Genomic DNA, 21,772 nt, shown 5'->3' on the forward strand with positions numbered 1-21,772 from the left:
TTTATTTTTATTAAACAATACAAACATTATAACGTTAAGACAGTATGCTTAAAATCATAAAGACAAAAACATAAAAAAAAGAATATACACACAGATTTGTTGCCAGAGTAACTCCTTTTTATACAGTCTATGGTCAAAGCTTAAGGGGCTGTCACGTGATGAAGGAACGACTCAAACTAGATTAATAATTAATAATATCCATCTGTGGATATTAGATTAATAATATCCATCTTGATGTGACATAAACTCAAACACTTCTGGTTTAACATATTTAACCAAAGTATCAAGATTTGCACTTGTTTTCTCAGTGGTTTGGCGAACTGTGGAGGTAAAGCTGAGCTCTTTCCCTCTGATGAAAGTTAATGAGGGTGGTGTTGCTATGTGTAAAGCTTTGCATGCATGTTTCATCTTGTTACATGGTTATATATCCAATGGAATGGCATAGCATTAGATTTTAGCAGGGGGTGCCACACTGAGCCAGTTGATTTGGTCAGTCACACTTTTAAACACATTTTAGCGTTTCCATAGTAAGTGTATTGGAGCATTTATGTTTTGTAACAAACAAGAAAGGGCTTAGAAAATAATTGGTCATGCCATCCATGCATTACAAATCTAAGCCAAACCGCCCACATTCCAACTGTTGCACTCTGTCATTACACCTATTTCAAATAAGCGTCCTTCTAGATTATCTTAGAAACTACAGTATTATCTGTTGACCGTTTAAGGGCTTTTTTTTCCTGGAGCCGTCTGTGTTGACACAGTAAATGCATAAATTCTATGTTCTCTAGGAACTTGTCCTCAACTAGAAATGAATAGTGACGAGACTGCAATGATGACAGCATAAGCAACGACTTTGATGAATTTTACAAAAAATATATCATGGATGATAAATAATATTTGTGTGTATTTAAGGGTTTATGAAAAATTTCTACTACTTTATTTTGATTTAATATTTAAATGAGCAATGCCCCAAGTAATGCCAGAAGTTTTATTTTGGAGTAATGATGGATCGACATGCCAGAAACGGCCATGGTGATGACAGAAAGAGATTGGAGGTTCATAGCGAATACTTTATTTGTTTTCTTAACAGTAAAAACATCACAACAGCAAAAAGAATGACAACCAGTATTGAAAGAATAATGACTGTAGTGCTTCCATCATCTCCATCTGAAACTGAAAAAGACAAATTGTTAGTTATAAGCTGTACATCAAAGCTTGCGTCAATTCTACCTCAAGCCATAATAATTGTTGAACTGGGTTTAAATCATTTAACCCCAAATTGAAATCAAGCTGCAGATAAAAAAAAAAAAAAAGTTATTACTTGAAGAGAGAATCATAATTCCCGGAAAACTACTAACTGAAAATCAAAGACCCTGCAGAGACATTAAAATTAAAATTAAAAAAAGAAACACTAAGATAATCTGCCACAACTAGCTTATGTATTGAACAGCTAAAATCACCCTTGAATAGCAAGTGAGCTTATAGTTTTTATTCTCCCAAGAATCCAGAAGTGAAAAAGGTAGTGATAGATTTCATAAGTATAATTTGATCATTCAGTCAAAAAAAAAAAAAAAAGAAAAGAAAATTCAGTAACCTGAGAGAATATTTGTTTTCAGTTGACCTTCTCAGGATTCAAATTAGAGACACAATGTAACCTAAATGGAGGTTACTACACAAACTAGGTTTTCAAACCAATATGACTTACATGTAACATAATCATTCACAGTAACCTGATACTAATAAGAGTTACCCCACCCCTTGTGTTTTTAATTTTACATAATGTATTTCTAGCTGTTTGTTGAGCTTGTGTCAAGCCCTTAATTTATGTTTCCAGTGTGGTTGTCTTTATTAAGCCAACAGATAAAAGTTTTTTTTTTTTAAATGTAGCAAGTTCTTTTATCATCTTTTCTTTTTGTAATTGTAATCTTATAAGCCTGCTTTTCCGTTTAAGTGGTAATGTGGTATGAGTCTGAATTAACCAGCAAAACTGGTTAAAAACATACCAAGAATGAAAAGATTCATTCTTTTCTTCTAGAATCTGTGCCTGCAAAAAATTTGCTCACATGAAAAGTCCCTCACATGTTTGGGCAATTCTGTTGCCTCAGCTGCATTTAGCTCTTTTTAAGTAATTTTACCATATTTAAAGGGATAGTTCACCCAAATAGAAAAATTAAGTCATTAGTAACTTACCCTCATGTCGTTCCAAACCCATGACACCTCCGTTTATCTTCGGAACACAGTTTAAGATATTTTAGATTTAGTCCGAGAGCTCTCAGTCCCTCCATTGAAGCTGTGTGTACGGTATACTGTCCATGTCCAGAAAGGTAAGAAAAACATCATCAAAGTAGTCCATGTGACATCAGAGGGTCAGTTCGAATTTTTTGAAGCATCAAAAATACATTTTGGTCCAAAAATAGCAAAAACTACGACTTTATTCAGCATTGTCTTCTCTTCCGGGTCTGTTGTGAGAGAGAGTTCAAAACAAAGCAGTTTGTGATATCCGGTTTGCGAACGAATCATTCGATGTAACCGGATCTTTTTGAAACAGTTCACCAAATCGAACTGAATCGTTTTAAACAGTTCGCGTCTCACATTAATCCACATATGACTTAAGCTGTTAACTTTTTTAATGTGGCTGACACTCCCTCTGAGTTAAAACAAACCAATGTCCCAGGGTAATTAATTTACTCAAACAGTACACTGACTGAACTGCTGTGAAGAGAGAACTGAAGATGAACACCGAGCCGAGCCAGATAACAAAGAACAGACTGACTCGTTCATGAGTCAAGAACCGTTTCTGTCAGACGTGTCCGATTGGAGAACCGAGGAGCTGATGATACTGCGCATGTGTGATTCAGCCTGTAGCAGACTGACACACAGAGCGTCTGAACTGAACTGATTCTTTTGGTGATTGATTCTGAACTGATTCTGTGCTAATGTTATGAGCCCAGGTAAACCGAAGGCTTGAATCAAGGGCAATCATCGCCAATGAAGCCATTACGTCGAGCGCAAAAAAAAGAACCGGTGAACCGTTTCAAACTGCTTTGTTTTGAACTCTCTCACAACAGACACGGAAGAGAAGACAATACTGAATAAAGTCTTAGTTTTTGCTATTTTTGTACCAAAATGTATTTTCGCTGCTTCAAAAAATTCGAACTGACCCTCTGATGTCACATGGACTACTTTGATGATGTTTTTCTTACCTTTCTGGACATGGACAGTATACCGTACACACAGCTTCAATGGAGGGACTGAGAGCTCTCGGACTAAATCTAAAATATCTTAAACTGTGTTCCGAAGATGAACGGAGGTCTTACGGGTTTGGAACAACATGAGGGTAAGTTATTAATGACATCATTTTGCTATTTGGGTGAAGTATCCCTTTAAATCCATTCAGTCATATAGCACCTATTCAGTGTTATTTTCACAGACTTTGAACATCTAATTCTATACAGCATGCATTCATTTGAGAAAAACCACACATTACAATGGCTGTTATACTTCCATAATTATGGTGTATAGATTTGATTTTAAATATCACAATTTTACATTGCTGACCTCGTTCTATAGTGAATGCCTTCTGACATGCACTTAGTTCAGAGTGAAAGAAGGTCTTTACCAAAGCTGAGGCACACTGTTCTCTGCAGGTTCTGGTTCAGGAGGTGATTCTTTAATGTAAATGTGACATTAACCACTGGCTTCTGGGCCTCATAACTGCTCTTTATGTAATAAAGTCCATCTTCTGTTTGGTCGTGGATCTCCAGGTGATAGGTGAGATTCTGGTTATTTTCCCCCAGCCAGATCACCTCAGGTTTAGGGAAACCTTCTGTCTCAAACTCCACTGTCACAGTAGTAGAGTTCACATAAATGTTGAGCCTAGGCTCTGAATAAAGGGCTAGAAAACACACAAACATGCACACATTCAGAGAGTAAGTATACAGTTGTACTGTAAATAACAGTGAATTCTACACAACTCTGTACCGAATAAGCTGTCGGTGTTGGATACTTTATTATTTTGTGAGCTATCCACAGATGCAAATATTTGTATGGAAGATAGGCCTATATATGATTAATTAAGTTACCTTCACTTCAGGTTCATCTATGTTCTTGTTCAAGCTATAATATAAAACACATGTATTTTTATATATATATTCTGTTTATTTTAAGCTTATAACATACCCCCATAGTCCAGCTCTATCAGAGCCTTTCCAGTCCCTTTAGCATTGCTCACTTGACACAGGTACAGGCCTGCATCCTTTGGTCCAACTGGATTTATTCTTAGAGAGGCATTACCTTTACCAAGCTCTGACATATACAATGAGGTCCGGTTGTGGTATTCTGGACTCTGTCTGTCCAAATTGTCCTGTTGATAATAGAAACTGTGGACGACTTGTGAGTCCTCCTGACGTTGCCAGGTAACAACCAGACTGGACAGGTCAGGATCAGATGTGAACTCACAGCCCAGTAGAGCTGGACGACCTTTGATTGCCACCAGACACCTTTCAGGAACATTCACCTTAAAAGAGGCTATAAAAATGTGATCAAGCAGTTAAAGTTTATGAACAATAGTCTTTTAATTCAAACAAGTTACAGTGTATCATCTTTCATTATATCATCAGTTTTTTGTTTTGTTTTTATGGTTTCAGTGTGTTTCTTCTAAACAGTGTTTTCTTCTAAAACACCTCTTACACAGTGAGTGAAAACATTCTTGTATAAGAGGGCTATAAGAGGTCACACAAAATGATATTCAAACTCAAATTAAACCCTTTTAACATTAAATAAAGCACATAACCAGTGCCTGGGATTATCATTGTCATATGTTGTTGTTCCAGCCGTGACGTTGCAGAGATAGAAACCGAATAGGCTACTGAACACTCATGTTCGAAAAAATAGGTGTTTAGACACAGGTATAGCCTACTCAAGATACAAGGGTTCACTTACTTCTACATACATGTAAGCCATAGAATGTTTGAAACAGAATTAGTCAATCTAATAGGCAATCTAGTCTAATAGAACACATGATTAAAAAGCTGTAGGATACTATAGACAGTTTGAGAAAATAACATTCAAATCAGACTCTCCACCCATCAGGTGCTTTACCACCGTGCCCGGGAGATGACATGGTCGGTTCACTTAGTTTTGTCATGGCCACAACATAATAACTCGTGGGAACGTAATAATATGTCATGGCCACGAGATATTCATTTTTCATTTACAAATGAAGCTACGTGAATGATTGATTCTTCAACGACACACTACAGTATTTATATAATTATGGTCTAATGATTAGCTGATATATAAAATTAAATATATGTTACATTTAAACTGCAGTCCAGCAAAAATTCCAGTCAACATATTCAATGCTTGATTTGCATGTTAAGTATTTACAGTAGGCTAATATTTACAAAAGTATTCAGAACGTTAAGTAAAGAAATGAAAATGAAGCAAAAAATTTATATAAATGGATATAAATATAAACAATAATAATAGTCTAATAATAATAATATACAAATATTATGGGGGAAAAACGATCAGTTAATGGACTACTCTTGTAGGCCTATTTTATATTATGCACTTTATGTAACATTTATTCATGATACACTTCATTTGAATGCTGACTATTGCATGTAATAAAGTCCAGTAGCCAAGGCATATGGTTAATATAATAATTTAATAATGAAATATTTAATATAATAAATAATATAATTTCTTAATTCAAAATAAAATATTAATGAATAAATCTCTGATAATCCCGAGTTGCTATGGTCATGCAGGTTTGTTTACAAATTAAACTCGTGGCCACGAGAAAAACATGTCATTCCCTCAAAGTAAGAAATCATGGCCATGAGAAATGGATGTCCCTCAACATAGCATCTCGAGGCCACAACATAAAGATGTCTTTACCTTAACAAAATTATCTCATGGCCACAATATAATATGAGATTCCCATGGATTAATATCTCGTGGCCATGACATATTATCACGTTCTCACAAGTTATTATGTCACTGCCATGACAATACTAATGAACCGACCATAGCACCGTAAAAGACTGAAGAAAATAGGAGAAAACATAATCTTGCACCAGCCCATATTCAACTACTCATGACCACCTTTACTAGAAGAATTTATCACGTTTTATTGAAGACTTATTTATTGTGGTGCATTTTGTTGAACTTGATGTAGAATTTATAATAGGTAATCTGTTAAGGGACTCGACTTCCCTGTTGTTTCTAAATGTGCAGGCTGTTGTTTTTCATAACAAAGGCTATATAGATTAACAACAACAAAAAGTAATTATTGGCCTGGTAATGAATAATAGGCTAGCCTTATTATAACGAATGCTGTTAAGAACTATGGTACATTTTCATAAGAGCAAGCACAAGTCAGAATCATTAAGAGCCTGATGAACTGTTAATGAGTAAGAAATAAACTACCGGTATATTAATATAAGAAAATGATAAGATTGACTTCCTTTTGCATGTTGAAGTAGAACATTCTGTCAAACTATGAGTGCCTATAGGCTTTCTGTAAACAAGTAGCCAACTGTTAACTAGGTTATTACTTTATTGCAGTTATGTTATTAACCAACTTTGCATGTGTGGATGAAAGCACAAAAAATGTGGGGCTACTTCATTTCGAAACTTAATTACTAAACTACTTTAATTTGTAGCAGACAAATATAGGATTGTTATATCCAAGTTTATTTGGTTAACAAACAAAACGTGTTATAGCCCTCAGTCTGTAGCTAAATTACTGATAACAGTGACTGTATTATTCATATTAAATGAACTATATAAATTATACCTAAAACATTTAAATCACAAAAAGCTTTTAAAAAGATTTATATAAAAAAATATATCATGGAAAAAAAAAACTTCTTTCACCTCACCAACACTGATGATCCACAAGCAACACAAAGAAACCTCTCTAAGATTCGGAGCCATGAATGGACAAGGGTTTTATATGCGAAGTGAGTTTAAACTGTCTCTGGTAAAAGCCAGCTGTCTTGATAAAGGCTACCTGTTTGTGGTGTGTGATACAGGTCGAGCGGGAAACTCAAACTGCCAACGGACATTGGCAGGTGGTAAAAACAGGTTTAAATTGTTGATTGTTCAAGGAAATAAGTAAAATGAATAGAACTAGCCTACCTTATTTCCCCAACACCTTCCGGGCCAAAGTGGATATTTTTTTTCAGTTAAAGGTGTTTCCTAATTTATAATTAAGTTAAAATTATATAAAACTAACTTGCAACTATACAACATGCATCCGGAATTTCAGGAAATGTAATGTAACGTTAGCCTAATTTAGTATCTGGTCCAATTTTATTAACATCTTTTCCGAACTCTTGTTTTAAATGTTTTTCTTGGTATGCGGATGTTTTGTGTTCCAATCAACGGAACTAAAGTATTTTATTTTAAAGCAGATCTTAAGCTACAGTGGACTGACAAGAGCTGCTTGAGACGAAGGGCGGTCGTGTGGTTTTAACCGATCTGTCTGAGTTAGATATCAACAGGAAGAAGAAAGAAAGAAAGCCCCAGTTTACTGTCGGATGCATAGAGAAATGGTGTCTACAAGTAAGCCTGCCGTCTATTATTATGTGTTGTTCAAATGTTTGGGCATTGTCGACTACAACTGTGTCAAATAAATGAGCTCACCACCTCACACAGTGTTGAAGATAAGTTGTAGTCGTTGATAAACTGCAAGTGATGCTTTGCTCGCGTGCCTGTACAAAATCAGTTATTTTACATTTAATAAGCGAGACAATTTGGTGCGTGTAGCCTATCGAGTAAATGATAATTATAATAATTGTGTGATCGGCTGATCTGCATAGGTTAATGTAGAAGGACCATGTTCTTTAAAAAAAAAATAGCCTACTTGACTGTTTGTAGGCTAATGTAGCCTATGTAATAGAAATGTCCTAATAATAGAATGTTCTCTGAAGGTGAGGTGTTTTGTCTGTTGTTGGTCGCGATCATGTGGGGAGGCACAAACCCTTTCCTGAAAAAAGGCACCGAGGGCATTGAAGGGGTTCAGAAGGACAATAAATTCCTCCAGTTTCTGGCTGAGATAAAATTTCTGTTTCTCAATATCAAGGTGTGTTTTATAATCCTTTTATGCGCATACATCAACTGCTTATGATAATATTTGTGTGTCTAATTAATTATAATTTATTAATCTTTTTTTTAAAATTTAATATAGTATTTGGTCCCATTCCTGTTGAACCAAAGTGGATCATTTGTGTTCTACTTCACTCTTGCTTCTACAGGTGAGAAGTTTCTTTTTCTCCACAAGTTTCTAGGTGACTGCCTGTTCTTAGTAGCATAGTATCATATTTCAGCAGTATATGAGGCTGAAGCTGGATTGCCTACTAAAAATGCAACATCACAACCACTGGATAGCTGGCCAATCAGAACACACCTCGCTTTTCAGAACAATGAGCTTTGTAAAAATCCATGCATTTCAGAAAGGCGGGGCATAGAGGTGCAACCATAATGTACAGTATGTAAAAAAAAAAAAAAAATATATATATATATATATATATATATATTTTTTTTTTTTTTTACCTTAAATCGTATAAACAGATTGCATTACACCAAATACACAAAATGATTAGCAACATCATATGACCCCTTTAAGTGAATGTAAACAGTCGTGAAAGAGAAAAGTTTCCAAAACGACATTCAGATCCTGCATTTAACTGAGTAAAATAAATATTCAGTGATATGTTTGTAGTCTGGCACAGTTGCAGGTTGTACTTAAATCAAGAAAGTAAACAAGTGGCATTAATAGTCATTATTTTAGTTGACATATGCTGAAAATTAGAAAATATTTTATTTTTATTGTAAAATAATTGATTAGATTAGAATTTGATTAGATTGTGAATATTGTCTCAAAAGTCATGGAAAATTATTGGTAAAAATGTGTACGAACCCTGTAAACTGTAGGCAGCATATGCTTGCAGTTTATTATGAAGTTAGTAATCTGGTATTCTTTTCCGAACATAACCACTGTGCAGCCATGAAAAACATTTAATGCAAATATTAAGGCTTAAACTGTTTGAGCATACACACATATTGGCAAGCATTGGTGTTGCATTTTTAAGTGCTGTTTATGTTGTAGATCTGTCTCTGGCTGTTCCCATGGTGAACTCCCTCACATTTCTGTTCACGTTACTAATGGGTAAATTGCTTGGAGAAGAGGTTGAAGGAAAGAGTAAGTAGCTTCTGTTCTACTAACATCTCTCTCCATCTCTCTCTGTGTGGCTACACAGGTCTATGACTCTGTCTCTCTGCTCATGTAGGAGCTGTGCTGGGTATGTTGCTCATCATGTCTGGAGTGACAGCGTGCGTGCTGAGTTCAGTCTCTGAGATGGACAGCGCAGGAGCCCGCAACACAAGTGACCACTACATTCCACTGGACTAGGAGGAGGACTGTAGATCTGCTCCAGCCATGTTATCACACTTCACACACACACACACTCATCCAACACAATATATGTGCTGCTCCATTTTCAGTATGTGCTGCTTTATATCTGTACTTGAACCATGCTGGTTAAAAATCCAAATATTTTGCACTTTAATTGCAACTGTGGAAAGAGTAACTTTTAAGTGTGTGGATTGTGGAACATACAAAATAGTTGTATATATTGTACTATTAACTGATATTTATATGGATTCATATTAATATAATGTGAAAGTGCCCAGTGTTTAAATACTTTTATTTTAAATGTCTTTTACATCGAGGTATTATTTTTGTTAAACAGAAGAAATAAAAAAATTAAAACATTTCTCAGTGAATCTCTGCATGCTGTAAGATCACTGTTACTTTGCTAGGGTACATTATTTTAAAAGCTATTCATTCACCAAAACAGTGCTAATTTCATAGCAAACTCCACGTTCAGAGAATCTGCTAGATTAGTAAGGTGCGTCTCTGTCTCCTGCATCATCCTCAGCCTGGAGAGGTCGCTCCGCATCCCTGTCTGTCTGTTCCTCATGGGAAACCCCATTCTGATACACACACACACACACACACAGATCAACACAATGTGTTTAGATGGTTAATATTTACACAGAATTTACAATAATAGCTAAATATGTACATCTACCACATCTAATTATCTGTAACAGGTCTGATAATGGACTATGAAAGGGATGTATTAATAAAGATATTTAATTGCTTTAGTTAGAAAAAAGGTACAAAGATGTCACAGAGGCAGTTTCTTAAGGTGCAAGCTATGAAAGGTAAATTTTTGTACCTTATTTAGTCCTAAATGATACATATTAGTATATTTTGAAAGGGTACTGCAACAGTGACAGTTTGGTATATTTTAATTTAAATTAATGACACTATAAAATACTACAGCATAATTTGCATATATGATTGAATGCATCAAATATATTGAATAAATCTCATAAACTGACAGGTTTGTGTTGTGTTACTTCACTTCGTGGGGAATGTTTAGAGACTTTGGGTGATGAAGATGATGAAGAAGATCTGGAATGCCGTTTGGGTGACTCCTAATATATATATAAAATAGAAAAAAACTATTATATTTATATATTATTATACTATAAGGTTTTATTACTATACAGATGGCAGGCCTGAAAAACAAATCAGCATGATTGTATATTATATAATAATACTATAACCATTCTATATATACATATAAAAACATTTTAAGCCAATTCAATTCCATGTAAGCCTAAGTGAAACCCAAAGATGTTAATATGCACAAAAAAGTTAAGTGCTCAATGCTTAGTGTCTTACAACATCTTGTTTGTTTGTATCATGCTGAGACTCTTTGCTGGATGTGTATCCCTGCTGTGCTTCTCTCTGTGGAGCTGACGTGTCCTCCCATGTCTCCCTCTCAGACACTATGAGCTCAGATGATGGCCTGTGCAGTTCAGCTGAATTTCTCTTTAATACAACAAACGAAATGAGTTATTTCATTATCAAGTCATTATTACATTCAGGTGTATTTCACACACTCACATGATTTGTGTTGGCTGTATTAAAATGGTTACTTTCAATAAGCTCCTCATCCTCCACAACCCCTGCTTCTCTCTGAAATGATAACCATTTTTATAGTAAATGAGATGAGTTGAGACAAAAGAAGATTAGACATCCACCTGGTCAATGGGAAGCTCTACAGCTGTGTTTTCATCCTCTGTGACCTCCTCGGCACCTCGAACCTCCTCCCTCATCCTGCTCTTGGAGGCCTTAAACACACTGGGCTCATCTAACACAAGTAAACAATATCACACAAGAAAGATTTCAACACTTTAACAAATAGTTACATTTTAGACAAAGTATGGCATACTATTTTTTTTTGTTCATTCAGCATTCACCTATTGCGGTTCTAGGAGGGGGTCTGTTTGTGGGAGGGTGTCTACGGACTCTAACAGGTCTGGCGTAGAAAACAGAGTTTTCCTCTCTTTCTCCTCTTCTTCCTCTCCTCTTAACCGGCTGAGGGGAGCTCTCTCGCTCAACCTCATCTCCTGTGGACTTCACACGCCTGCCTTCCCTCTAAAGCAGTAAAGAAGGCAAGAGATCTATCTATATATATATTTATTGTGTGTGTGTGTGTGTGTATGTGTGTGAAAAAAAGTATCTGTTTTTTACCTCAGGTAAATTCATTAGGGTGGAGTCACTGTGGCTCTCCTGGGGAAACATCTTTCTACTCTGAGTTGGATCGTCATGAGAGAATAATAAAGAACTTCAACAGAACAAATGTCTAATTGAAATATATTTGTCTTTACATATTAAAAATAACTATGCAGTGAAGTCCATAAGTCTGAGACCTCATTAAAAGTTCTGGGAGTAAAAATATAATTTAGACCTGAAAATAAATGTTTTACAAAAAAAAAAATAAAGAAATGTTCACTTTAATAAATGTACATCTTTTTAATGATTTCTAATGTTTTTAGATACAACATTTATAATTTTCTCAGATATATTTCAACTCCACTGTATATTAATTGTAAATACTACCTCAATTCTTCTCTGTAATCCTCTGTCTCCTGTATAATGTCTACAGTGAAGACAGAGAGATCCTGTTTAAAAGGGTTTAATTTATACTTACACTACCGTTCAAAGTTTGGGGTCTGTACTTTTTTTTATATTTCTGAAAGAAGTCTTTTTTGCTCACCAAGGCTGCATTTATTTGCTTCAGAGTTAAGCAGTAATATTGCAAAATATTATTACAATTCAAAACAAATCTTTTCTATTTTAATATATTATAAAATGTAATTTATTCCTGTGATGGTAAACCTGAATTTTCAGCAGCATTTACTCAAGTCTTCAGTGTCGCATGGTCCTACTATAATTCTAATGCACTGTTTTAGTGCTCAAGAAACATTTATTATTATCAATGTTGAAAACAGTTGCGCTGCTTAAAATCTTTGTGTAAATTTTGATACTTTTTTCAGGATTCTTTTCAGATTCTTCTTTAGTGATTAGAGAGATAATAGAAAATACATTTATATTCAAAACAATTTAGATTTTGTAACATTTTAAATGTCTTTACTGTCACTTTTGATCAATTTAATATTAATGCATTCTTGTTTAAATAAAAGTAATCATTTCTTTAAAAAAAAAAAACACTCACAGACCCCAGACTTTTGAATATTATTGTATGTGCATAATAAATACATCATAAATACATACATAAATACCATCTATTGCAATTATCTACCAACATCACCTGTCTGCACTGTTGCCTGTTGCTTTGTTCAGCAGTATCTCCACATATGGAAGTTTCTTGAACCTCTCTGTTCCCACAGCTACATAGCTTTGCCCACTCTCCAGTTCTTCTGTGGAGGTCACTGTGAAGCCCTCCAGAGTACAAAGCCTGAGAGGTAAAAGGAGAAATGATTATGGAAATGAAAACAACCTTAAAAATGTCTAAGGATATAAATATGACATGCTTCATAAGTTCACTATAAAATAGAATGTGTGACTGAATAAAAAACCTGCGCACGGCTCCTGTGCGAAGCATGGCTTTTTCAGAAATGAGGCTCAGGATCTGCTCTAGATTTTTCTGCATGTTGCGGGGAATGATAAGACGCATGGCAGGACTGAGGATGTCTCCATTCCTAAATACACTACGTGTGAGTGTGAGAAAAGGAATGAAGAATAGATCTCTTGTGAAAGGATGAAAAAAAAACGGTTTAACAGAGGTCAAACTTTGAATGTGCAGTTCTCACTGTATGATGCAGGGCAGAGTGATGGCTTTCCTCCATTTTGCAGACACATTAGGCCTGACAAGTGCTTTAGCCTGTAAAAAGAGTTATATATTATTTAATGCCAATTATATATCAGAACAGTTGATTCTGATTAGTCAATCACAGCATTCTGAGGTCATGTCTCTCAATTTACTTTGCGGCCACTTTATTGTCACATAATAAATTTAATGGAAATCAATATTTCATGTCCATTTATTTATTTGGCAACTGGCTGTGTAATAAGCAGGTTAATGTGCAGCCAGTGATTTTCCATCAGCGTAAATCAAAAATGCAGTGTGTGCTGACGCTGAGTCAGTGTCCCCTGCTCTCAAGGTTATTATCATCAGTGGTTTTAGCAGCTCTGTGTGCAGCATTAAAGGGTCGGGCACTTAAACATGCCCTAACAAGCTTTCTAATCTGATAACACAAACTCCCCTGGCCTTCTATTGTTGGAAGGGACAATAACACCCCTCACTCCCTCTCCTTCTCTTTATAACACACTTCAGCTAAGCATCCACAGCAACATAAAAACACAGACACAACATAACACCCCAATAGACAGAAAAAACAAGGCACACTGACTCTATCTGGTATGATTTTTGATACCTAAATTCAAACTTTAGAATACCATGACTTATAGGTTAATATAGGTAAATAAACAGAAAGTATTGAACTCTCACATGTATACCTGGGCTGGTTCCACAGCTCTGCACAGTGGACCTTTCTTCTGTCCCGAAGTCAGATAACTAAATATTTACAGAAAAGACGAGCCAAATATGATGCATCTTTTAGCCATCATCATGTATATAGCCTGATAAACCAGAAAAAAATAAATCTAGAATATAATTTCATGATGAAAATTTAATTAACACCTCTCTAAAAGGTTATTTCAATGCACACATTTAGAAAGATAGGATAAGTATACTTCTCAATATAAAACATATATTATACTTATATACAGTTCGAAATGTGAGCTGAGGGGAACTGACTTTATACATCTACTAAAAATAACTGAGGCAGTTGGATACAAATTTTTCATAAACAGTAGTATTTTTTTTTTTTTTACTTTTTAAATTTCTTTGTAGATGCCACATGGTTTATTTTATGGTGTTATTTTAGTATTATTTATATACTATTATAATACATAATAATATTTTGATATATGAATATATTATCTATTATATATTTTCAGAGTTGGAGTAGGTTTCATCTTAATTTCAGCTTTACTAATTTTGTATAAGTTTGAGATTTTTTTTTAGCTTTTATCATTTAGTTTTTTTTAAAGTTTAAATACTTATAATTTTTTCAGTTTCTGAAAACAATTTTCAGTTTTAGTTTTAATTAACAATAACAATACAGACTGATATTTAATGTAATTCATACAAACCAGGTACCACTGATTCTCAGCATCTAGTTCAGACCATTGAACACTGATGGAAAGTATTTTTGTTTAGCTTATTGTCATTATGAATGTATTAACACTTACTCTAGTTTCTTAAAGCGCTCAAACCCTGCGGCTACATACTGTGCCCCTTGCTGTAGGTCAGTAAGGTCTGTGACCCGATGGCCGTAGTGTGGCGTATAAAGAGTTCGAACCGCTAATGGAGCTCCAATACTGAGAGTGATGTCATTAAGAAACGCATCCATGGTGGAGATTTGCCTCTGGTTTACCACAAATCTCCTTCCTGATCCAGAAAGACATTCATATAGAGACATATATTTAAAACACACACAAAGTTTCATTTCAGACATATGCATGTCTTTGAGAGAGCGGTGAAAGTGATACATGTTGCACACATCACTGCAGTAAAATTTTAAAGCCCTGTGTGTGCAACAAACAACCCAACAAAACGGTTTCAGAACCAGATCTAACCTGAAAAGAAGGGGTCTCCATTTCTGTAGACCATCACACTCTTGACTGGAGGCAGGTGACTGGTGACACCAGTGGATGCCATGACCCAAAACTAGCCACATTAACATACACATGTAAAATAAACACAAACTCAGAGCAACTCCTTCATTGGATAACTTCTGTCATCAAATTTAACTAAAGGTGTGTTAATAACACTGAAAAAGTACAAATCCAAACCTTTATTTACACCTTAAATGCCCCAAAACTCACAAATTGATTCACTCACAGCTCAGAGAAGCATTCACATGTTTAAGCAAATCCACACACACTCACAAAATACTTACAGAGAAAGCTTGTTATCCAGTTGATCACCTGGAGAAAACCCCGGAGTTCATCTGTTATTTATGCTGATTATTTTTCAGCGTTTATTTCTAATATTAAAGCACTGAGCGTGAGAGAGTCAGACACCTCATCCAGACTCCCTCCCTCTCGCACACACTGGAGTGTTTCCTGGTTGCCATGGCAGCATTGCTAACAATGGCGGCGGCCTTTGTGAGATTTTACAACCAGCAACAACAAGACGGAGAGAGAGGGCCGCAGAAATACTTACAATTATAAATTACATAATCTAATCTTTTTTTAATTTACCACTTTATTCTACTTAGAAGTAGGTTTGAAAGTCTGACATTCAGAACGGAAATTTGAAGGGATTTGTTTGTGGAGGTTCGTGTCTTTAGTGAATTATGCCCCTTATCATCACCCACAGACAACAGAAACATTCAAACACAGGGACGAAAAACCTGTGGAGTGATAAAGAAGAAAAACAGCCTCCTGTTTACCATTTGCAAATAAATATAAATCAACTAGTCAGAAATACTGTATAACATTGTTCAGTCAAAACATTTTTTTTTATTTTTTAATCTTTAAATCTTTTTTAAATATTCTAATGTAACTGGACAGGGATTCTTGTGATTCAGTTATAATTATTCTATACTGTTTTGTGGGTTGTATGTTGTCAAGTTGAATCTATTTATTTCTATAGCTCTTTACAATTCTTTCAAAAAAGTACAGAGGTGTATAATCAGAGCTGGGTAGTAATTGATAACATGTAATCTGGATTACATAAATAATTGTTATTAGATTGAATTACATTTTTAAATACTCCAAATCAGACTACAGGTAACTATCTATTGATTACATATTATTCAATCAATGGCAATAGATTATTTTTCATATCTATATTCATAATTTTCCTTTCTACAATAGCCTACTGCTACAGTAAAAAAATATTCTAGTTTTGCAGACATTCACAAAAAGACCAGACACTAGTCAGGTGGATATAATTACACAGAAATTTGAGAGGCCACACAGCATAGAGCACTGGATTTACAATAATCATTTCAGTTTTAAGAAGTGATTTCTTAGCATTTCAACATTACATCAACTACTGATGAACATGCATTACTTTGATTTAATTATTTGCTTTTCATTAAACTCACAAATCTCCTGCAGTTCCTTTACGAACCCCCGTTCGGGAAACCTTGACATAATGTAATGTTTAATGCACTTCATTTAGTCAAAAACAACAAATGGAATATACTTTCTTTTTCTTTGCATTTTTAAATTGATATGGTACAAGATTATCATTTTTAAATCAACATGATAAACAAGTTATGTTACTACCACAACTTTTGTCATGTAATTTGGAATCAATAACTCATTACAGTTTGTAAGTAATCTACCCAACTCTGTTTATAATATTTTAATATCTTCAGACGATTTGGTGGATTTGATCTGAGTGATAATATAGCCAATATATACACCAGTATAAACAAATAAATAGCTGGGATTTGCTATATAGCATATATTGCTTCGTGAGTGTATTGTAGGCTCTGCATTTAGATAAAGTTGGATATACTTCCTGTATATATCCAACTGCACATATATACAGTGCCTGTACTATATGTGAACAAGGTGGAGCTACTACTAGGTTACATCCATCTTTAAATATATCACCAGACAATAATATATATATAGGTCACTCATAAACAATTAAACTAAAGATTTAATTGAAAGTAATGGCATGATACTACTTATAGATAAAACATTGTATGTAGTAGCCTATCTAATATATTTAGTACCCTAGTGTACATGTCAAAGGCAACTGTGGCAAGGCAAGAAAAACTTGATTTTGGATAATGGCAGAAAAAAAAACATTAGAGAAACCAGGCCAGGGAACATCAAGAGATCATTTCTCATGTGGTTATATAGTCTCAATACAAGTCAATAATTAAATAGATATTACACTACATTGACTTATCTGTAAGATTAAGTTGTGGGAGCCTTCTAGGATTGAACTGTACTGGCTTTGCGTGATACAGAAAGATTTGTTGCTCTTCCATCTCCATCATGTGCATATTATATTTATTTTTGAAATACCATTTGTACAAAAATAAAAATATTATTTAACACAAACCCGTTTAAAGACAAAAGAAGCTCATAAATAAATATATGATACAGAAAAATTAGCTGCTCTTCCATCTCCATCATGTGCATATTATATTTATTTCTGAAATGCCATTTGTACAAAAATAAAAATATTCTTTAACACAAACCCGTTTAAAGACAAAAGAAGCTCATTAATAAATATAGTTTACAACATTTCTCAAACATTCTGTGCTGTAAATGATACAATAATACATAAATAATGAGAAAACATCTCTAAAAATGTTGGTCCACTTCTGAACTGCTTCAGTATGAGTGTGGTACATCCATTCTCTGTTTGAGTGTAAGATACTACAAAAGAAGCAGAGCAGATTTATAGATTTATAAATTTTATAGACTAAAACACACATATACATACAAATAAACATTTTCTCACTTTCTTTCTGCTGCTTATGGCTTGCTGGATCCACAGCAGCTCCATGGCTAAAGTGCTCCGCTGCTTCAGAGAGTCGAGAGTGTGTGCGGTGTCTTTAAAAACTGAATGCCAATTTGTTCCTACCAAAACAAAACACAAACACATAAGTGTCTCAAATAAGTCCTGTCTGTTTTTTAAAACCTCTGTATCCTTTTTAGAGAGGTTTTCTCTCTGAAAGTACCTGTCTGAAATAAGCTGCTGTGGTTGACATCTGAATTCACAGTACTGTAACGTGTAGTAAAATCATCCATCAGGTTTTGTATGACCACATTCTCTCTTCTCTTGTCCACAATACCATCCACCGTTGTGACTGAATCTCTGCTGGCTGTTGCAGCAGCTTCGTCTCTCTCCGGTACCTGGATTTCAGACTGTGGGAGAGATTTTTCACTGCCCTCATTCACTGTTTTCTGTTCCCTCTCTGAATTATCCAGACGGTCATGGGACTGAAACCTGGAGCAGTCATACTGCAACAATTGGTTTTCCTATGGATTACATTATTCACATTTATCATTATGCAACATGAAGACAAAACATTATATGAAAATCTTAAAAGTGACAATGAAACTTTAAAGCATACTTTCTATGAGTAACAAATAAACAGCTTATAAATAACAGTAGAAAGAAAGAGAAATGGGCAACGACAGAGAGGCTCACAGTGTCAGTGAAGTGAGGTTTGGGAATTATGTTTCCTGTCCACTGCAGGTGATCCAATCCTCCATCAATCTCTCGGACGATCTCTTCAAACTGAGTCCGAATCAAACTCAGTCCTTTCCTCATCACATAACCTCGACACTGAGCCTGTAGTGCCCATAACTATAATAATTAGCGTTACTTTCCTGACACTGCGACTAAACTAAACGTTTTAAGAACTTCATTCTGTTGATAAAAACATCAGACTGGCTGTAAGACTAAAAACCAAATTTTATAGTAATTTATCAAATATACACACAAAATCAACTCAATAAAAAAATAAAAGATATATAAACACTTGGAAATAATGAACTTAGCGACTGTAAACAAACAGATAACGTTACTCATCCGACACAGGGCAAAATAAGTTACTTGTAAATTACTGACAAAAAAACACACATGCACACTAACTTTAGAAACGGAATCTCTAATGATAATATTAAGAAACAAAACCTGCAACCGAGTTAATGCCTGAATCCATTTCTGTTCTTTCATAGCTCCGCTTTCTGTTTGCACCAGGTTTCTTTAAACAGCTGATTGTCTATTTCTTCTCCTGTAGACAGATCGAGGAACAGAATCGCCTGCAGCTCCGTACCGCCACCTGCTGTTTGGAAGAGATTTTAATAATAAGGTTTCTTCCGTAGCACTCCCCAAAATAAGCTATTTTAGTTTGATCTTTTTTTTTAAAGCATAATTTGGTGAAAATTGATGTCAGAAAATAAAACAAAAATCAATACTTTGGTTTGAGGGTATTGTTTCATTTTCTTAGGTTGCTTCTAAACTTGTAATATGGAAACTGACAAATCATTACGAAATATTTCAGATGTTTCCTTTATCCAACCAAAATGCTTTAAATAAAACTAATATCATCTTTTTAGTCTTTTGCAATATCCTTTATTATCATTAATTTTTTTTGTTTTATAAATATATATACATATTTATATATATATGTGTGTGTGTGTTATGGTGGCTATTTATAACATTTGTTTTTAACACATTTTATAGCTTCTGTGATTTTTATTTAACAAGCTGCTTACCTATAACTCAATGACCCATAACCTCAATAAAAGTCCAAAGTCAGTGATTGAATTGTTGCATTGTTTTATTACTTAAAGCACACAAATAGAAAATAGCTTATATGCATTGTTAAACGAAACCAGAATATGGACAAAAAGCAAAGCACACAAATATTTTCTTTTCGAAATTTTGAAATTCACAGAAAGAATACAAACGTCATTTATTTTTACATGATTCTTTCAATGCTTTAGAGTCAGGCAGTGAGGGAAGAGAAAATAGCCTGTACATGCTGATGCAGGATCAGATCCTGACATGAAACAATCTGATATCGATTTAAACAGACCTCCCTCAAGGAAACAGTATTGAGTCTCTATTGAAATAGTTGGAGATAGCAGGCGTAGAAGAGGTCGGCTGTAAAGTGATATTACTGCATCATGAAATATAATAGTCAAACTGGTGTAGATCATTAGCTTTTCCTTAAACCTGTCCATATGTTGTGCTGATGGATTATCACTGAAACTGGTGTAAAATGGGAAGACTCTCTTGGGACGTTAGTGAGATTGTACAATGTATTATGGACTATGTCAGTTTTTTGCAGTAGTTTTGTCCTACATCCACTGTAGCTTGTCAGAACCTCCTGACCTGTATTAGATGTTACGGTACTCTGTTATTTTGTGCTTTGGAGTACAGACTGCTGATCTACAAGGTTCAAAAACTATTTTGTGCTCCAAGAAATGAACAAATTCCACTGGTCAACTCATCTATAATTCTAGAATTACCCAAATAGTACTGGATGTCAACTTTTTAGAATCTGAAATTTGAAATGCCTGACTCCATTATGTTTTTACTTTAGTTTATGCAAAGATAACATACACATACTGTACATTTCCATCAGTGCCATCAAGAATAACAAATAACTTCTATCATAATTGTTCCTAAATCAACATTAAAACTCTAGTTTACAAACAAGGTGTATGAGGTTTATACAATGTATATATTTTAATGTACAAACATCTACAAGATCCAGAGATACAAAGATCCAGTTCCACATTTGGAGAGTCCCATGAAAACTATATGGTAAAACAATCAATGTAATCTAAACAGTGAGAAGAGGCACTAAGATCACTGATCTAAAAACAGTCCTGAGTGAGTTTATAGCTACTCCGCAGCCATTTACGACATAATTTCTGAGAACACTGATGAACTACAAAATGAAGATCAATCGTGTATGTGCTGATTGACTGATAACGTAAATGTTCATCTTCTCATTCACTTTTGACATTGTTGATCTAATAATTCTGGATCTAAATTTTTTATGAAAAAACTGAGTCAAACTTTACCAGTAATGAATGAAATCAACTCATGCCATCTCTAAATTATGGACAATTATTATTTATCCAAATAAACCACTTAAAGGCATAGTTCACCCACAAATTAAGATATTTTTGGTGAAATCCGAGAGCTCTCTGACCCTCCATAGACAGCAAGGGAACTACCACGCTCAAGAGCCAGAAAGCTGGTAAGGAAATCACTAAAATGGTCCACAGGACATCAATTTCCACAGTTCCTCAGACCAGAGTTCAACCTCAATTTTATGAAGCTGAATACAGCACCACAAGTATGCATCATGGTACTCTTGTGAATAGCGGTGGAGACTGAGCTGAAGAAATTGTTGAATACATGTTTTATTTATTTTTTCTTTGCACTCAAAAGTTTTCTCGTAGCTTCACAAAATTAATGTTTAACCACTGATGCCCCATGGACTATTTTTCTGGGCCTTGACATCTTTCTGGGCCTTGAGGATGGTAGTTCCCTTGCTGTCTACGCAGGGTAAGAAAGCTCTCAGATTTCATCAAAATATCTTAATATGTGTTATGAAGATGAAAAAAGGTCTTATGTGTTTGGAACGACATGAGGGTGAGTAATTAATGACAGAATTTTCATTTTTGGGTGAACTATCCCTTTAAACACGGCATATGCACGGCTAATTAGCATATGACGTCATCTAGTGGCATTTAGCAACTTTTCAGGCAGGGTTTAGCTACTTTCCATTGAAAGAAGTTGGCAAC

General features: G+C 34.7%; 4 protein-coding genes across 8 annotated transcripts; 1 reads left to right on the plus strand and 3 right to left on the minus strand.

The window, feature by feature from the left end:
- Window positions 1-1,056: 1,056 nt before the first annotated feature.
- Window positions 1,057-7,399, minus strand: LOC132110564 (CD276 antigen-like). 3 transcript variants are annotated; one of them, XM_059517277.1, is made up of 4 exons: window positions 6,891-7,399; window positions 4,294-4,527; window positions 3,620-3,895; window positions 1,057-1,173 (listed from the first exon to the last, which is right to left on the minus strand). In XM_059517277.1, the coding sequence occupies exons 1-4, from the start codon at window positions 6,943-6,945 to the stop codon at window positions 1,058-1,060; spliced, it is 681 nt and encodes a 226-aa protein (XP_059373260.1). In that variant the 5' UTR covers window positions 6,946-7,399; the 3' UTR covers window position 1,057. The 3 variants fall into 3 exon arrangements, with proteins under 3 accessions (XP_059373260.1, XP_059373258.1, XP_059373259.1); XM_059517275.1 differs by having other exon boundaries at window positions 4,180-4,527; XM_059517276.1 differs by having other exon boundaries at window positions 3,559-3,895; window positions 4,180-4,527.
- Window positions 7,400-7,892: 493 nt separating this feature from the next.
- LOC132110568 (transmembrane protein 234-like) lies at window positions 7,893-9,430 on the plus strand. Its single transcript, XM_059517283.1, has 4 exons — window positions 7,893-8,095; window positions 8,201-8,267; window positions 9,122-9,214; window positions 9,303-9,430. The coding sequence occupies exons 1-4, from the start codon at window positions 7,931-7,933 to the stop codon at window positions 9,422-9,424; spliced, it is 447 nt and encodes a 148-aa protein (XP_059373266.1). The 5' UTR covers window positions 7,893-7,930; the 3' UTR covers window positions 9,425-9,430.
- A 50-nt stretch (window positions 9,431-9,480) lies between these two features.
- LOC132110552 (doublecortin domain-containing protein 2-like) lies at window positions 9,481-15,224 on the minus strand. 3 transcript variants are annotated; one of them, XM_059517259.1, is made up of 14 exons: window positions 15,098-15,224; window positions 14,711-14,909; window positions 13,913-13,970; window positions 13,207-13,277; window positions 12,973-13,095; window positions 12,705-12,851; window positions 11,993-12,032; window positions 11,624-11,683; window positions 11,350-11,527; window positions 11,131-11,240; window positions 10,994-11,065; window positions 10,769-10,918; window positions 10,423-10,518; window positions 9,481-10,008 (listed from the first exon to the last, which is right to left on the minus strand). In XM_059517259.1, exons 1-14 carry the CDS (start codon window positions 15,177-15,179, stop codon window positions 9,916-9,918), a joined length of 1,479 nt encoding a protein of 492 aa, XP_059373242.1. In that variant the 5' UTR covers window positions 15,180-15,224; the 3' UTR covers window positions 9,481-9,915. The 3 variants fall into 3 exon arrangements, with proteins under 3 accessions (XP_059373242.1, XP_059373243.1, XP_059373241.1); XM_059517260.1 differs by having other exon boundaries at window positions 9,482-10,008; window positions 11,624-11,662; window positions 12,973-13,104; XM_059517258.1 differs by having other exon boundaries at window positions 9,677-10,008; window positions 12,973-13,104.
- A 2,392-nt stretch (window positions 15,225-17,616) lies between these two features.
- Window positions 17,617-19,207, minus strand: LOC132110566 (IQ domain-containing protein C-like). The gene is made up of 5 exons (XM_059517280.1): window positions 19,140-19,207; window positions 18,651-18,794; window positions 18,178-18,478; window positions 17,958-18,076; window positions 17,617-17,872 (listed from the first exon to the last, which is right to left on the minus strand). Exons 1-5 carry the CDS (start codon window positions 19,179-19,181, stop codon window positions 17,828-17,830), a joined length of 651 nt encoding a protein of 216 aa, XP_059373263.1. The 5' UTR covers window positions 19,182-19,207; the 3' UTR covers window positions 17,617-17,827.
- Window positions 19,208-21,772: the final 2,565 nt, after the last annotated feature.

Source organism: Carassius carassius, chromosome 30 (assembly GCF_963082965.1).
Source record: "Carassius carassius chromosome 30, fCarCar2.1, whole genome shotgun sequence".
NCBI lineage: Eukaryota > Metazoa > Chordata > Actinopteri > Cypriniformes > Cyprinidae > Carassius > Carassius carassius.

Excerpts from the sequence above, each read along its gene's own strand:
- LOC132110564 (XM_059517275.1), bottom strand. The coding sequence starts at position 6,945 with ATGGCTCCGAATCTTAGAGAGGTTTCTTTGTGTTGCTTGTGGATCATC. Across the intron at positions 4,528-6,890 it reads CTTGTGGATCATCAGTGTTG|CCTCTTTTAAGGTGAATGTT; the intron begins GTGAGGTGAAAG and ends ACATTTTTATAG. Across the intron at positions 1,174-3,619 it reads AACAGTGTGCCTCAGCTTTG|TTTCAGATGGAGATGATGGA; the intron begins GTAAAGACCTTC and ends TGTCTTTTTCAG.
- LOC132110552 (XM_059517258.1), bottom strand. The coding sequence starts at position 15,179 with ATGGCATCCACTGGTGTCACCAGTCACCTGCCTCCAGTCAAGAGTGTG. Across the intron at positions 14,910-15,097 it reads TGGAGACCCCTTCTTTTCAG|GAAGGAGATTTGTGGTAAAC; the intron begins GTTAGATCTGGT and ends TTTCTGGATCAG. Across the intron at positions 12,852-12,972 it reads CGCACAGGAGCCGTGCGCAG|GCTTTGTACTCTGGAGGGCT; the intron begins GTTTTTTATTCA and ends TTTACCTCTCAG.
- LOC132110568 (XM_059517283.1), top strand. The coding sequence starts at position 7,931 with ATGTTCTCTGAAGGTGAGGTGTTTTGTCTGTTGTTGGTCGCGATCATG. Across the intron at positions 8,268-9,121 it reads CTTCACTCTTGCTTCTACAG|ATCTGTCTCTGGCTGTTCCC; the intron begins GTGAGAAGTTTC and ends TTTATGTTGTAG. Across the intron at positions 9,215-9,302 it reads AGAAGAGGTTGAAGGAAAGA|GAGCTGTGCTGGGTATGTTG; the intron begins GTAAGTAGCTTC and ends CTGCTCATGTAG.
- LOC132110566 (XM_059517280.1), bottom strand. The coding sequence starts at position 19,181 with ATGAAAGAACAGAAATGGATTCAGGCATTAACTCGGTTGCAG. Across the intron at positions 18,795-19,139 it reads AGGCATTAACTCGGTTGCAG|GCTCAGTGTCGAGGTTATGT; the intron begins GTTTTGTTTCTT and ends TGGGCACTACAG. Across the intron at positions 18,077-18,177 it reads CAGCAGCTTATTTCAGACAG|GAACAAATTGGCATTCAGTT; the intron begins GTACTTTCAGAG and ends TTGTTTTGGTAG.